At 38.4% G+C, this 17370-nt stretch overlaps 1 protein-coding gene across 4 annotated transcripts in view; it reads right to left on the reverse strand.

The window, feature by feature from the left end:
* The window catches only part of SCN2A (sodium voltage-gated channel alpha subunit 2), a 113012-nt gene that overhangs the window by 71425 nt on the left and 24217 nt on the right, over positions 1–17370 (reverse strand). For 3 of the 4 annotated variants that reach the window (XM_033231268.1, XM_033231265.1, XM_033231266.1), the window contains exons 12-13: positions 5980–6324; positions 2022–2154 (exon numbers count right to left, since the gene is read on the reverse strand). In XM_033231268.1, the coding sequence (XP_033087159.1) occupies positions 2022–2154; positions 5980–6324 (478 nt within the window). Of the gene's footprint in view, positions 1–480; positions 1970–2021; positions 2155–5979; positions 6325–17370 lie in introns of those variants that run through there. The other variant, XM_033231267.1, reaches the window with a different exon arrangement.

Below are 17370 nucleotides of genomic sequence, written 5' to 3' on the forward strand. Positions count from 1 at the left end.
ATTATCAGAAACCAAAAAAAAAAAAAAAAAAAGGACTATCTTAAGTCACCTTGAGTATGCATGTACGTGATATTGCTAACAACCAACCTTGACGAATGTCACACTCAATGTGTCTACATACAATTGAATAAAGAAAAGTCAGTTTTCATTCTAGATAAATGATAAAAACAGAATAAAAACATGGCCATCATTTCTCACAAATATACAAAGTCAAAAGCTCTGCAGATAATAAAATGAAAACACTCTCAGTCTTCAACTTCCTAGGTTGCGCTTATTCCTAGAATATCCTTTCCATCCTAAGCAACTCCATGTCACATAGTTTCATGGAGAGATGTGTGGGTGCATTTATTTTGAACTCCAAATCTTAACTAGTTGGCAAGTCCAATCTTGTGGATATTTGAGGTTTTGTAAATAATGCCTTATTTAGCTCAAACTTAATGCTATGAGAAGTGCAAAGCATGACTGTTGATTGAGACTTACCCTGTCTCCTTCTCTACTTCCTGCTTTAGGGAGCAGACATGCTGCTGACATCGGTAGCAGAACCACTGGCAGCTTCCTTTCAGTGGTTTTGCTATGGCAAGGAGCGGAAGGCCAGACAATCTTCAAAAGATTTACCTGGAGGGACAGGGAGGAGCAAGCTACTGGCAGCTGGGGGGAAGAGGGAGTGCAAGCTAACGCAGGCGAGGTTGGGGAAGAACGTACTAGAGTTTAATATTCCATTGAAATCAGTGAAAAGGTTTCTGATACTGCATTAGGACATTATGAAAATTGGGTCTCGTAATACTGACTTGTCTGTGATGTACACAGTCGTCTACACTGTGAGTTTTTTCTATCTGTGACTTTTCGTATTGGTATTAATAATATTATGGGATCTTTGCATACAGACTGGAAAAGAATTATTCCAGGAGTCTATCCAATCTCAAGAGAAAATCTAATTATCAATAAGAAAGGGATGTGTATGCTTGCTCTCTTTTGCTTTCATTCACCTTTTCTCTTCTCCTTTGACACATCTACACACACACACACACACTCACACACATACCTGGGAAGGGATACAAGGGAGAAGGTTTGTGAAGAGATAGGGAGAGGAGAGAATAGGAGGGCAAGGAAGGGGGATAGAATACATTTTACATGAAAATGTTTTCCAAGTAGTTGAAGTTGATAGTTGTTTGAATTCTCTTACAGTATGGAAAGGCAAAAACATGTGAATTAACAAAAATAACAACAACAAAACAACTAATAATGATAATATTTATTAACTGTTTTCTGCATGCCAAATACGTCAGTGTTTTATCTAAGAAGGCTTATTTAATCCATTCAACAACCTTATGCCTAAACATCATCATCCACACTTTACTGATGAGGAGACTGAAATTCAAAGTCACAAATTAACACATTTAACATATGGCAGAGCCAGAAATTGATCACAGATTAAGTTGTCCCCAAAGTCTTTATTTTGGCATTCTGAGATCCAGACTGCTAAACATTATGTTAACTATTCAGATAAAATCTGCAACTAAAGAGAAAGCTGATATATTGTAAGAATCTAGTCAGAGAAAGGCAAAAGTAGGACTATGAAATTTTAAACACTTTGCTTCAAGGAAGTTAATATTAAATCCTAATTCACATTTTTAATTTATATTTCTGGTTAAGTCACAGGATTCTATAACTGTGTCTCAAGCAGTTAATACAATCCAAATGGCTTAGCATCATCATAAGGATAAGTATTTATCATTACTCTTTTCAATGTCATGCACACAAGTTTCAGTGTTTAGAATTTAATGGATGAAAGTGGTGTTCAAAATATACCTTAAATTTGCAGCAACTTTCTGGAGGCTAAGTATAAAAAATCTATGGAAGATAATAGAATCCATGAGTTGTGCACGCATTTTACTTTTACTTAGTAAAATGTATAATGATGATATAGTATCAAGTCAGGAAGTATTTTATTGAAATTTATGAAGTGTTTTTTTATCATTACCAAAGCACCAAGTAACTATGATGCAGGACTTTTGACATACCTTCCATGGTGTTGGTCAAAATGCTGGCTATACTCATTGCTCTTTGCCTTGATGTAGGATCTTCCAGTAAATCCATGGAAACATGATAAGAACTGGACCGTCTCTTCCTTATTTCTGTTTCAGTAGTCGTGCCCTAAAAATAGAATTTCAGATAAAATAACCACTATTTTTGAAAGCAGCAAAGCCCAAAGCATTCCTATAACGGGTGTTATTTAACTAAATATACACCATGCTTTCTCAGATGTAAAGAGCTCACTAAGATATTGTTGGAATTATAATTATTGGAGGGTGTTTGAAAGTCCATCAGATTTTCAGCTTTTGGGGAGGCTTGGGTTTGTCAAGATGGGCTTTCCTATTCCTGCATCCCAGGGATGTGGGGTCCAGATCTACTACAGGTCTACTCCTGGACAGATGGCCTTGTAACATTTCAGCCAGTCCTACTTAGGACTTCAAACCAAAAATATTGTTTCTTAATTTTCACTCAGGTTGAGTTTTTAGATCTTTATAGACATATATTCAGGTAGTTTAATATATGAAGAAAAAGGTTTGAAAGTTTCCTTCATATGCATCAGTACTAGTTCCCCTAAAACGTGAATTCCAGTTTTCAAATGCCTTCATTCATTAGAGACAGGTAACATTTCCCAACATTCCTAATTACAAAACTAAATTTTAGAACTAATCTATAACTTTGCCCTATATTTACAAAACAACTTAATCCACAAAACAATCCACCCTTGGCACTAAGACTCTAATTTAAGGAGCTAATACCAATGTGGGGGATTATGATTTTTAGTAATGATACAGTGATCTGATTATCTCCTATTCCAGAATAAATTCATCAGGATTTCAACATGGGCGAAAATTTGTTCCTACTTCAGGAGATCAAATGATGTTAATTATCACAGGGGGAAAAAAGGGAAAAACTAAAGAATTTCAAATTCTGAGTGTTAATAATAAATTTAAAAGTTTCATTTATTTGAGGATTTTCCCTATTTATTTGAGGATTTTGAACAATATGATCAAAATATAATAATATGATCAAAATATTATTTATTTTGGTCACATCATATTATGGTGTGAACAATTAGCAGTATTTTATCTTTTGTAAGCTGAATTATTTTAATGCATACATATTCAAAACCAAAATTTCCACTCAATGCATATGATTGTCACTAATGGTGATAAACATTCATATACATCATTCTAAAATTAATTTTAAGGTAAAAAAGAAAATTAGTAAGAAAAGAATAACCTCTCTCTAAAAATAAAACTCTTTTAATCAAAAGGGTGCCTCTCAGAATTTAAAATACTTCAGCTTGTCAGAAAGAGGCAAAGGTTTAAGGAGAAAAACAATAGGGTCACATGGAGATCATCTAGTACCTTCTGTTATACACAGAAGCACATGTACAAACCTAGATTTGTCTAATTTTCAAATAGATTCCAAAACTGCTAATGACACTACAAAGAAAATTCTTTCTTAAGTTAAATTGTCTCAATTGAATTTATGTGTAAAGTACAGGAAATTATGCACTTTCAAGGGTGTCATTTGCCCATAGATATTTATTTTCTATTGTCATTTCCCCTCTGCATTCTCCAAAAGCCTACTTCATTTGTCTGCACCTTCATCTCAACTTTTCAATAGTACAGTGCCCTGCCCCAAAGCACCTAAGATTCTAAGATTAAAGAACGAAGTTGAGGAAGCAGGAAATAAAGGGATCACACGAAGCTTTGCTTCAAGCTGGCCCCAACTTTGCCTTCAGAGATTTGTGCCATCCTCTCTGATAGGACAGGAGATTTATGATAATTATTGATAAATGCTAAATAATTTCTGACAGACTGACAGTCTCTCTATATTCATGCATGGTAATTATAGATTTGCTTTTATTTATCCAATTAACATTTATCAAGATCAGTGATAAACATACTTTGTTATGTATAAGAATTATGTGGGATGCTTGTTAAGGAAGAAGATTCCCAGACATTTTCTTATCAGTGTTTTGGTCTGAATAGGTCTGGGTAGGCACAGGAATCTCTAGTTTTAAGAAGCATCCCATGAGATTCTGATGTAAGTAGTATGAAAGTGAAGTATATTTTGGGAAACACTGGTTAAAATGAAAGTGTTTATGTGTTTATTTCCTTAACCATCTCTTCTTTTCAATTTAAAAAAATTAAAAATAACTCAATGGGAGGCAATATTTCAGTGTCGATAGAATGTAGGTTCAGTGACCAGCATAACTGGGGTCAAATCTTAGCTCTACCATGCACAAGCCTCAGTTTCCTCCTCTGCAAAATAGGGATAATATTACTAACTATCAAAAAGGGTTGTTATGAGGGTTAAATGAGTTAACACATGTAAAGTGTTCTGGACAGTGTCTGGTACATGGTTAGCTACTACCGTTTTTTAAGAAGAACTGATGTTCTCTTTTCATTCTTCCTGGTTCCTCCACTATAAAGTTCTACTTTTCTCATGGTTCAACCTGACTCCAGGATACCTGGACACTTCTCTGGTAGAAGGAGGTGGGGAGAGGCCATGCAAAAAATGTGAAGAAGATAATGGGTATTTTATAATCCAAGATAAGAAGCTCCACCATTAGGCAACTGAAAACGAACTCCATATCATTTTTACGTGGCTCAGGGAGGTTGTCCAATGATAATAAATGGAGCTATGTAAAAAAAAAATCATAAGAAGACCTTTTAAATGCTATAAAAACAATCAAGTGATATTGCCAAAATACTTTTTGCTAGCTCATGAAATTTTATTTAATACCAACATTATGGCTGCATAGTATTCCATGGTGTATATGTGCCACATTTTCTTTTTTCTTTCTTTTTTTTATTCTTTTGAGACGGAGTCTTGCTCTGTCGCCCAGGCTGGAGTGCAGTGGCCGGATCTCAGCTCACTGCAAGCTCCGCCTCCCAGGTTCCCGCCATTCTCCTGCCTCAGCCTCCCGAGTAGCTGGGACTACAGGCGCCCGCCACCTCGCCCGGCTAGTTTTTTGTGTTTTTTAGTAGAGACGGGATTTCACCATGTTAGCCAGGATGGTCTCGATCTCCTGACCTCGTGATCCGCCCGTCTCGGCCTCCCAAAGTGCTGGGATTACAGGCTTGAGCCACCGCGCCCGGCCACGCCACATTTTCTTAATCCAGTCTATCACTGATGGACATTTGGGCTGGTTCCAGTACATGTACCCTAGAACTTAAAGTATAATAAAAAAAATACTAACATTAAAGGCATCTTATGGCTTATGAAGTAAATTTCAATAATATAGCCCTATAAGTGTCTAGTATGTAGTTGAAATCCTTTTCCATGTGATTAATTTTGGGCCACTTTGTTTACAATAAGAATTTATGACAATAATATAAAAATTGGAATCTGCTCTAAAAATGACAACCCATGATTCCATACCAGGTACTTTTTGAGTGGTTCTTCACTACACAAATTTACAATGGTTGAGATCATTAGAGTGGATGCTAAAAAGGTTACAACACTCTGACCTGCAAAGAGAGGCAATCTTGTACTAGGAGATTGAAATCTACTTAGTAAGAGTATCTACTGCAAGTGGAAGTATTTAAATCTCCTTTTAAATGAACAACCATCACAAAATCCTTAAGTATTTATTTAATTTATGAGCATTAATTTCCTTGGATTTAATTTAACTATATTAATCAAACATCATGCTTGATAAATTGTTGCTTTGCTTTTTGGCGAGTTTCATACCATAGTAATAATGATGAAAAATTACTTCTAATTATATTCTCTGACAGCCAACCTAAGTTTTTGATTACTTTGTAGAAAAGTCTGAATAGAACAATTTTACAAGATAATAGCTTGATTGAACAAACTCCCAGCCTTTGGACAACAAACTCAACAAATTCTTAGATGTGGAAATGGAGAAACACTCGTGCCTGCACCAGTCACAATTCTCTTCTCATCAGCTGCAATTTTAATTGGCCTCACCTCTGGTAGGAGCTGCCCAGCAGATGTGAGGGTAGAAGGGCCCCCGACCAGGGAGACCACACCGTTGCAGTCCACAGCGCTATGCATCTTCCCATTCATGGGCAGGATGGGGAGCACCCTGGAGGCACGACTGGCCTGGCTGACGTTGCTGTGGCGCCGTTCTCCATGTCTGTGCGGCACAAACAGAGAGTCTCTTCGGCTGTCATTATCCTCAAAGGTGCTGTGCTCATCATCAGCAAAGTCATTCTCAGAGCCAATGTCCTTTGCTCGACCTCTGAAGCTGAAAAGACTAGCCCTACTGTTGCGTCTTGGAGAGAAAAGGGAGCCACGGATGCTCAGTAAGGACTATGAATAACAAGAGAAGAAACAAAACCCAGATGAACAGAATTAAGAGCTGGCATTCTGAAAACCAGAATTTGATTCAATGTGTCATAGTCATTAACTTACTCAAGGATAAGTCATTGGACACGTGGAACCAAGAGCCCCTCTGATGACTGCTGGTGGCATTTTGTTACTTTCTACAAGGTTCACCTTTTCTATTTCACTCTTGCTTTTTCTCCTTCCTCCATTTTTCATCTTCTGCTCTCTTTTCTTCCACTCTACCCATACCTCAACATAGCTAGATTGTCCCCATAATGTTTTGTCCTCTTACTGGCATCTAGAAATGATATTTTTGATAGACCCTTCCTTAGAAGTTAATTCCAGTTAACAGCCCAATGGAAAACAATTAAACACAAACTTACCTTTAGATCCTCTGAAGTCAAAAATAGAGCCAGTAAGAGCTCACTAGTGACCACGCCCTGACGCAAATCTTACCATGAAGGGAATATAATTAATGTTGCTAGTAGGAATGTTTAATTATAGTACAAGGGGCAGCTTTTCCACTTCCCTTTGCGTATTTTATGATGGTCTTCATGAATAAATTAAATCAAGCTGAAATAACTGTATGATTTATTCCCCAATTCTCACGATTTTGTCTCTGTCTCAAGATATCTGAGGGCAATATTTACAAAAACTAAATTTTCACTAAGAGTCCGATCACAATCACTTAATTTTTTTTTTTATATATCAGTACCCTTTTTAGCCTTGAGAAATGCTCCTCAACTCTCAGACCAGGTAATCTGGGAGACACTAATTTCAATTCCTGGATGCAGCAGGAATTGAGGTTAGGGTCTCCCAGTGTCCCAGGCAATGTCCCAGGCCTAGTCAATCAGTGTATTCTATACATAATTTAAAGATGGTCATGAAATCCTGCTTGGTCAATTGAAAGATATCCTTGTCTTTTACAACTGTTGAGGAAATGGTGCTTTTTCACTTAAGACTGCTAAATATATTGGCTCTAAGTTTGGAGCTGCAGTGACATCTTGCCACCATGTGGGAGGAACCTGGATTCAGATATGGTGGAAAAAGACATGGTCATGGTAACCTGTCTTGAATTTCTGGATGCAACCATTCCTAAAGCTACTCACAGACATAATTTACATCATCTAATACATTCTCTTTTTTACTTGAGCCAGCTTGCATTAGATTTATGTAATTATTAATGGAAAGAATACTAACTTCATCATTTAAGTATTACTGCTTTGATCTTTTCCTCTCCAAGGGTTTAAAACCAATTAAAACCATTATTTTATACCTACTAATATATAGGTTTTCATATTCCTGACTAATATGGTTTGGCTGTGTCCCCACCCAGATCTCATCTTGAGTTGTATCTCCCATAATTTCCATTGTTGGGAGAGGGACCTGGTGGGAAATAGTTGAATCATAGTGTCAGTTTTCTCCATACTGTTCTTGTGTTAGTGACTAAACCTCATGAGATCTCATGGGTTTTTTTTTTTCTTTGATTTATTTTCTTTCTTATTATACTTTAAGTTCTAGGGTACATGTGCAGGTTTGTTAAATATGTATACATGTGCCATGTTGGTGTGTTGCACCCATTAACTCATCATTTACATTAGGTATATCTCCTAATGCTATCCCTCCCCACTTCCCCCACCCCACAACAGGCCCCGGTGTGTGATGTTCCCCTTCCTGTGACCAAGTGTTCTCATTGTTCAGTTCCCACTTATGAGTGAGAACATGCGGTGTTTGGTTTTCTGTTCTTTTGATAGTTTGCTGAGAATGATGGTTTCCAGCTGCATCCATGTCTCTACAAAGGACATGAACTCATCCTTTTTTTATGGCTGCATAGTATTCCATGGTGTATATGTGCCACATTTTCTTAATCCAGTCTGTCATGGATGGACATTTGGGTTGTTTCCAAGTCTTTGCTATTGTGAATAGTGCTGCAATAAACATACGTGTTCATGTGTCTTTATAGCAGCACGATTTATAATCCTTTGGGTATATACCCAGTAATGGGATGGCTGGGTCAAATCGTATTTCTAGTTCTAGATCCTTGAGGAGTCGCCACACTGTCTTCCACAATGGTTGAACTAGTTTACAGTTCCACCAACAGTGTAAAAGTGTTCCTATTTCTCCACATCCTCTCCAGCACCTGTTGTTTCCTGACATTTCAATGATGGCAATTCTAGCTGGTGTGAGATGATACCTCATTGTGGTTTTGATTTGCATTTCTCTGATGGCCAGTGATGATGAGCATTTTTTCATGTCTCCATTGGCTGCATAAATGTCTTCTTTTGAGAAGTGTCTGTTCATATCCTTTGTCCATTTTCTGATGGGGTTGTTTGTTTTTTTCTTGTAAATTTGTTTGAGTTCTTTGTAGGTTCTGGATATTAGCCCTTTGTCAGATGAGGAGATTGCAAAACTTTTCTCCCTATCTGTAGGTTGCCTGTTCACTCTGATGGTAGTTTCTTTTGCTGTGCAGAAGCTCTTTAGTTTAATTAGATCCCATTTGTCAATTTTGGCTTTTGTTGCCATTGCTTTTGGTATTTTAGACATGAAGTCCTTGCCAATGCCTATGTCCTGAATGGTATTGCCTAGGTGTTCTTATAGGGCTTTTATGGTTTTAGGTCTAATATTTAAGTCTCTAATCCATCTTGTATTAACTTTTGTATAAGGTGTAAGGAAGGGATCCAGTTTCAGCTTTCTACTTATGGCTAGCCAGTTTTCCCAGCACCATTATTAAATAGGGAATCCTTTCCCCATTTCTTGTTTTTGTCAGGTTTGTCAAAGATAAGATGGTTGTAGATGTGTGGTATTATTTCTGAGGGCTCTCTTCTGTTCCATTGATCTATATCTCTGTTTTGGTACCAGTACCATGCTGTTTTGGTTACTGTAGCCTTGTAGTATAGTTTGAATTCAGGTAGCATGATGCCTCCAGCTTTGTTCTTTTGGCTTAGGACTGTCTTGGCAATGCAGGCTCTTTTTTGGTTCCATATGAACTTTAAAGTAGTTTTTTCCTATTCTGTGAAGGAAGTCATTGGTAGCTTAATGGAAATCGCATTGAATCTATAAGTTACCTTGGGCAGTACGGCCATTTTCACTATATTGATTCTTCCTATCCATGAATATGGAATGTTCTTCCATTTGTTTGGGTCCTCTTTTATTTCACTGAGCAGTGGTTTGTAGTTCTCCTTGAAGAGGTCCTTCACATCCCTTGTAAGTTGAAATCCTGGGTATTTTATTCTCTTTGAAGCAATTGTGAATGGGAATTCACTCATGATTTGGCTCTCTGTTTGTTATTGGTGTATAAGAATGCTAGTGACTTTTGCACATTGATGTTATGTCCTGAGACTTGGCTGAAGTTCCTTATCAGCTTAAGGAGATTTTGGGCTGACATGACAGGGTTTTCTAAATATACAATCATGTCATCTGCAAACAGAGACAATTTGATTTCCTCTTTTCCTAATTGAATACCCTTTATTTCTTTCTCATGCCTGATTGCCCTGGCCAGAACTTCCAACACTATGTTGAATAGGAGTGGTGAGAGAGGGCATCCTGTCTTGTGCCAGTTTTCAAAGGGAATGCTTCCAGTTTTTGCCCATTCAGTATGATATTGGCTGTGGGTTTGTCATAAATAGCTCTTATTATTTTGAGATCTGTTCCATCAATACCGAATTTATTGAGAGATTTTATAATGAGGGGCTGTTGAATTTTGTCAAAGGCCTTTTCTGCATCTATTGAGATAATCATGTGGTTTTTGCCTTTGGTTTTGTTTATATGCTGGATTATGTTTATTGATTTGTGTATGTTGAACCAGCCTTGCATCCCAGGAATGAAGCCCACTTGATCATGGTGGGTAAGCTTTTGATGTGCTGCTGGATTTGGTTTGCCAGTATTTTATTGAGGAGTTTTGCATCAATGCTCATCAGGAATATTGGTCTAAAATTCTCTTTTTTTGTTGTGTCTCTGCAAGGCTTTGGTATCAGGATGATGTTGGCCTTATAAAATGAGTTAGGGAGGATTCCCTCTTTTTCTATTGATTGGAATAATTTCAGAAGAAATGGTACCAGCTCCTCCTTGTACCTCTGGTAGAATTCGGCTGTGAATCCATCTGGTCCTGGACTTTTTTTGGTTGGCAGTCTATTAATTATTGCCTCAATTTCAGAGCCTGTTATTGGTCTATTCAGGGATTCAACTTCTTCCTGGTTTAGTCTTGGGGGAGTGTATGTGTCCAGGAATTTATCCATTTCTTCTAGGTTTTCTAGTTTATTTGCATTGAGGTGTTTACAGTATTCTCTGATGGTGTTTGTATTTCTGTGGGGTTGGTGGTGATATGCCCTTTGTCATTTTTTGTTGCATCTATTTGATTCTTCTCTCTTTTCTTCTTTATTAGTCTTGTTAGCAGTCTATCGATTTTGTTGATCTTTTCAAAAAACCAGCTCATGGATTCATTGATTTTTTGAAGGGTTTTTTGTGTCTCTATCTCCTTCAGTTCTGCTCTGATCTTAGTTATTTCTTGCCTTATGCTAGCTTTTGAATGTGTTTGCTTTTGCTTCTCTAATTCTTTTAATTGTGATGTTAGGGTGTCAATTTTAGATCTTTCCTGCTTCCTCTTGTGGGCAATTAGTGCTATAAATTTCCCTCTACACACTGCTTTAAATGTGTCCCAGAGATTCTGGTATGTTGTATCTTTGTTCTCATTGGTTTCAAAGAACATCTTTATTTCTGCCTTCATTTCGTTATGCACCCAGTAGTCATTCAGGAGCAGATTGTTCAGTTTCCATGTAGTTGAGCGGTTTTGAGTGAGTTTCTTAATCCTGAGTTCTAGTTTGAGTGCACTGTGGTCTGAGAGACAGTTTGTTATAATTTCTGTTCATTTACATTTGCTGAGGAGTGCTTTATTTCCAACTATGTGGTCAATTTTGGAATAAGTGTGATGTGGTGCTGAGAAGAATGTATATTCTGTTAATTTGGGGTGGAGAGTTCTGTAGATGTCTATTAGGTCTGCTTGGTGCAGAGTTGAGTTCAATTCCTGGATATCCTTGTTAACTTTCTGTCTCGTTGATCTGTCTAATGTTGATAGTAGGGTGTTAAAGTCTCCCATTATCATTGTATGGGAGTCTAAGTCTCTTTGTAAGTCTCTAAGGACTTGCTTTATGAATCTAGGTGCTCCTGTATTGGGTGCATATATATTTAGGATAGTTAGCTCTTCTTGTTGAATTGATCCCTTTACCATTATGCAATGGCCTTCTTTGTCTCTTTTGATCTTTGTTGGTTTAAAGTCTGTTTTATCAGAGATTAGGATTGCAACCCCTGCCTTTTTTTTGTTTTCCTTTTGTTTGGTAGATCTTCCTGCATCCCTTTATTTTGAGCCTATGCGTGTCTCTGCACATGAAATGGGTCTCCTGGATACAGCAAATTGATGGGTCTTGATTCTTTAATCCAATTTGCCAGTCTGTGTCTTTAATTGGAGCATTTAGCCCATTTACATTTAAGGTTAATATTGTTATGTGTGAACTTGATCCTGTCATTATGATGTTAGCTGGTTATTTTGTTCATTAGTTGATGCAGTTTCTTCCCAGCATCGATGGTCTTTTCATTTTGGCATGTTTTTGCAGTGGCTGTTACTGGTTGCTCCTTTCCATGTTTAGAGCTTCCTTCAGGAGCTCTTGTAGGGCAGGGCTGGTGGTGACAAAATCTCTCAGCATTTGCTTGTCTGTGAAGGATTTTATTTCTCCTTCACTTATGAAACTTAGTTTGGCTGGACATGAAATTCTGGGTTGAAAATTCTTTTCTTTAAGAATGTTGAATATTGGCCATCACTCTCTTCTGGCTTGTAGAGTTTCTGCTGATATCTGCTGTTAGTCTGATGGGCTTCCCTTTGTGGGTAACCCAACCTCTCTCTCTGGCTGCCTTTAACATTTTTTCATTCATTTCAACTTTGGTGAATCTGACAATTATGTGTCCTAGAGTTGCTCTTCTCGAGGAGTATCTTTGTGGCATTCTCTGTATTTCCTGAAATTGTATATTGGCTTGCCTTGCTAGGTTGGGGAAGTTCTCCTGGATAATATCCTGAAGAGTGTTTTCCAACTTGGTTCCATTCTCCCCGTCACTTTCAGGTACACCAATTAGATGTAGATTTGGTCTTTTCACATAGTCCATATTTCTTGGAGGCTTTGTTCATTTCTTTTTACTCTTTTTTCTCTAAACTTCTGTTCTTGCTTCATTTCATTCATTTGATCTTCAATCACTGATACCTTTCTTCCAGCTGATCAAATCAGTTACTGAAGCTTGTGCATTTGTCACATAGTTCTCGTGTCATGGTTTTCATCTCTATCAGTTTGTTTGTGGATTTCTCTGCATTGGTTATTCTAGTTAGCCAATCGTCAAATCTTTTTTCAAGGTTTTTAGTTTCTTTGCACTGGGTTCGTAACTCCTCCTTTAGCTCAGAGAAGTTTGATTGTCTGAAGTCTTCTTCTCTCAACTCGCCAAAGTCATTCTCCATCCAGCTTTGTTCCATTGCTGGTGAGGAGCTGCGTTCCTTTGGAGGGGGAGAAGTGCTCTGATTTTTAGAATTTCCAGCTTTTCTGTACTGCTTTTTCCCCATCTTTGTGGTTTTATTTACCTTTGTCTTTGATGATGGTGAAGGACAGATGGGGTTTTGGTGGAATGTCCTTTCTGTTTATTATTTTTCCTTCTAACTATTTTTCCAGTCAGGACCCTCAGCTGCAGGTCTGCTGGAGTTTGCTCAAGGTCTACTCCAGACGCTGTTTGCCTGGGTATCAGCAGCAGAGGCTGCAGAAGAGTGAATATTGCTGAACAGCAAATGTTGCTTTCTGATCATTCCTCTGCAAGCTTCATCTCACAGGTGTACCCAGCCGTGTGAGCTGTGAGGTGTCAGTCTGCCCCTAGTTGGAATGTCTCCCATTTAGGCTACTCGAGGGTCAAGGACCCACTTGAGCAGACAGTCTGTCCGTTCTCAGAGATCTCATGGTTTTAAGGGGAGAAATCCCTTTCGCTCAGCTCTCACCCTCTCTTTGCCTGTCACCATCTGTATAAGATGTGACTTGCTCCTCTTTGCCTTCTTCCATGATTGTGAGGCTTCCTCAGCCACATGAAACTGTAAGTCCAATTAAATGTCTTTCTTTGGTAAATTGCCCAGTCTCAGGTATGTCTTTATCAGCAGCATGAAGACAGATTAATATAATAAATTGATACCAGCAGTGGGGTGCTGCTGAAAAGATACCCAAAATGTGGAAGCAACTTTGGAACTGGGTAACAGGCAGAGGATGGACCAGTTTGAAGGGCTCAGAAGAACATAGGAAAATGTGAGAAAGTTTGGAACTTCCTAGAGACTTATTGAATGGCTTTGACCAAAAGCCTGATAGTGATATGGACAATAAGGTCCAGGCTGAGATGGTCTCAGATGGAGATGAGGAACTTGTTGGAAAGTGGAGCAAAGGTGACTCTTGTTATATTTTAGTAAAGATACTGGCAGCATTTTGCCCCTGTCCTAGAGATTTGTGGAACTTTGAACTTGGGAGAGATGATTTAGAGTATGTGACAGAAGAAATGTCTAAGCAGCAAAGCATTCAAGAGGTGACCTGGGTGCTGCTAAAGGCATTCAGTTTCATAAGGGAAGCAGAGCATAAAAGTTTGGAAAATGTGCAGCCTGACAATGTGACAGAAAAGAAAATCCCATTTTCTGAAAAGAAATTCAAGCAGGCTGTAGAAATTTGTATAAGTAATGAGGAGCTGAATGTTAATCCCCAAGACAATGGGGAAAATGTCTCCAGGGCATGTCAGAGACCTTTGTGCCAGCCCCTCTCATCACAGTCCCAGAGGCCTAAGAGGAAAAAGTGGTTTCATGTGCCGGGTCCAAGGTCCCATGCTGTGTGCAGCCTAGGAACTTGGTGCCCTGCATCCCTATGACTCCAGCCATGACTGAAAGGGGCAAATGTAAAGCTAGGCCCATGGCTTCAGAGGGTGCAATCCTCAAGCCTTGGCAGCTTCCCCATGGTGTTGAGCCTGCCAGTGCACAGAAGTCAAGAATTGGGATTTGGGAATATCTGCCTAGATTTCAGAGGATGTATAGAAATGCCTGGATGTACAGGCAGAAGTTTGCCGCAGGGGTGGGGCTCTCATGGAGAACCTCTGCTAAGGCAGTGAGGAAGGGAAATGTGGGGTCGGAGCCCTGCCACAGGATCCCTACTGGGGCACTGCCTGGTGGAGCTGTGAGAAGAGGGCCACTGTCCTCCCGACCCGAGAATAATAGATCCACCAACAGCTTGCACTGTGCACCTGGAAAAGTCACAGACATTCAATGCCAGCCCATCCATGGAAGCAGTCAGGAGGGAAGCTATACCCTGCAAAGTGACAGGGGTGGCGCTGCTCAAGACCATGGGAACCCACCTCTTGCATCAGCATAACCTGGATGTGAGACATGGAGTCAAAGGAGATCATTTTGGAGCTTTAAGATTTGACTGCCCTGCTGGATTTTGAACTTGTATGGGGCCTGTAGCCCCTTTGTTTTGGCTAATTTCTCCCATCTGGAATGACTGTATTTAGCCAATGCCTGTATCCCCGTTGTATCTAGGAAGTAACTAACTTGTTTTTGATTTTTTCTGGCTCATAGGTGGAAGGGACTTGCCTTGTCTCTGAGGAAGTTTTGTTTGGACTGTGGACTTCTGAATTAATGCTTAAATGAATTAAGACTTTGGGGGACTGTTGGGAAGGCATTATTCATTTTGAAATGTGAGGACATGAGATTTGGGAGGGGCCGGGGTGGAATGACATGGTTTGGCTGTGTTCCCACCCAGATCTCATCTTGAGTTATATTTCCCATAATTCCCACTGTTGTGGGAGGGACCTGGTGGGAGATAGTTAAATCATGGTGGTGGTTTCCCCATACTGTTCTTGTGGTAGTGAATGGGTCTCACGAGATCTGATGGTTTTATAGGGAGAAACTTCTTTTGCTTGGCTCTCACTCTGTCTTTGCCTGCCAACATCCTCGTAAGATGTGACTTGCTCCTCTTTGCCTTCTGCCATGATTGTGAGGCTTTGCCAGCCACATGGAACTATAAGTCCAATTAAATCTCTTTCTTTGCTAAATTGCCCAGTCTTGGGTATACCTTTATCAGCAGCATGAAAACAGAGTAATACACTGACCAATAAGTATGCTTTTTATTTTCTTTCCAGCTAAAGAATTACTTTTTCTCAATAATATCTTAGTGTCTATTAAACGTCTGTAAATGTTAAACGCTATCTTATGTGATTCTATTCGTTATTTATCATAAGAACCACTTCTAAGAAGACTTATGGCTCCCATGACAGAAGTCATCTCTCCTTTTGTTGTTCCCATGATTTCTATCCTATTAACTACATTAGTAAGATTCATACTTTTCTTTTATTGTTTTCCATACAAGTAGTTATTTTTTAAAGCTGCTGTTAGACTATCCACCTTCTTTTGTGTCTCCTTTCTCTCCTCTAACAAGGGACTTTGAATTAGCTATGAAGACATAACAGTTACTGGCTTTACAGGATGTGTGACATACTGCTCATCATTAGCTGAAAAAAGAAAGGCAAACAATACATGCTTTGCCATGAAGAATATTTCTATTGCTTTTAGTAAGAGTTTATATTTTAACTGCCAGGGCCTTGTTCAACTGGAGCCATAGAAAGGTTGGAAGAAAATAAGTTATAAATTTGCATGTTTCTCAAGGATCATGGATGAATTAAGCTATACAAAAACATAGTTTACATGTGACAGCTATATGAGAAATGATTGTGTCCCATCCATTAGCATCAACTTCTATTGCTGACATTCATTACATAAATGCATAGTAATCAAAGACTGTAACACACAAAAAAGATGGCCAGTAAGAAATATTCCATATACTAAATGAATCTTTAAAAAGCAAAACTCATAGCTTATCACAAATAAATAATAAAGTAATAATTTAAGGTCAATTGTACCTTATAAAGATTTCAAAAAAATCCAGATTATCTTGAAACTTGATTAGAGATTACATACTTGACTTTCTTCTCCCCTCTCTATCACACTAAGTCAAATCAGAGTCTAAGAAACATTTCATATGTCCACTTACTCTGCTAAAGAAATTATAATCTTGCAGTAAAGGCTTACATTGTATAGTTTTTCAGTACAAACACAGAGATTGTTACCAACATAATCATGTCATCACAAAACAATAATTCCTAATATTTTGGGGTCTCGAACTCTTAAAAATCTAACAGACGCGATGGGCCCTCCATTACTCTACCAAGGTTAAGTACTTCTATCTGGTTTGACATTTTCAGTATTACCTTCAGGGCTTGCAAAAAGGGGTTGGTGTGATTTCAGGGTTTTCTGTCTCTCCTCCCTTCTTCCTTTTCTCCTTACCCCCTTTTCCCTTTCTCTCCCTTTCCCTCTGTCTTTTTCTGTCTCCCTCTCCATCCTCTTAGACATTTGTTTGACTATTTCTTTATCAAGCAAAATAAAGTCTTTAACTCTATTTTTATATAGAGACTGCTTAAGAAACCAGTATCAAATTGAGCCAGCCATGCCATTTCTTCTAAGTCAGTGATTGCTTATAATACCCAACTAGCTGGGAAATGAAGGTATGTAGAGGTATGAAGAAGAGGCTGCTGGGAGATATCATATCTATGAGCAAAATGTACAGAAAAAGGAAGGACAGAGCCTAGCTTTATCAGCCTTCACTATTTTGCCTAGAATTAGTTTTATTCAATTAGAAATAAGGCAAATTGAAGAGAATCTCTGGGGTATCTGTTTGATATGAAGTTGATATGAAATTTCAAATCTAGGCTAAAATTTAGGCAAATTTTGGCCAAAACTTAGACAAGTTTAGGCAAAAATTTAGGCAAACTTAGGTAAAAACGTAGGCAAAAATACTCTACCTTCCTCCCTCCTTTGCTCCCTTTTGTCCTCTCTCTCTGTCCCCCACCCCCTTTCTTTTTCTTGCTTCCTTTTTGGAATCACTAATGCTGTAAACAGGGGATTTGCCTTTCAAAGGATTCCTATATATT

This window comes from Trachypithecus francoisi, unplaced genomic scaffold (genome assembly GCF_009764315.1).
Source record: "Trachypithecus francoisi isolate TF-2019V2 unplaced genomic scaffold, Tfra_2.0 Lachesis_group13, whole genome shotgun sequence".
Lineage (NCBI taxonomy): Eukaryota > Metazoa > Chordata > Mammalia > Primates > Cercopithecidae > Trachypithecus > Trachypithecus francoisi.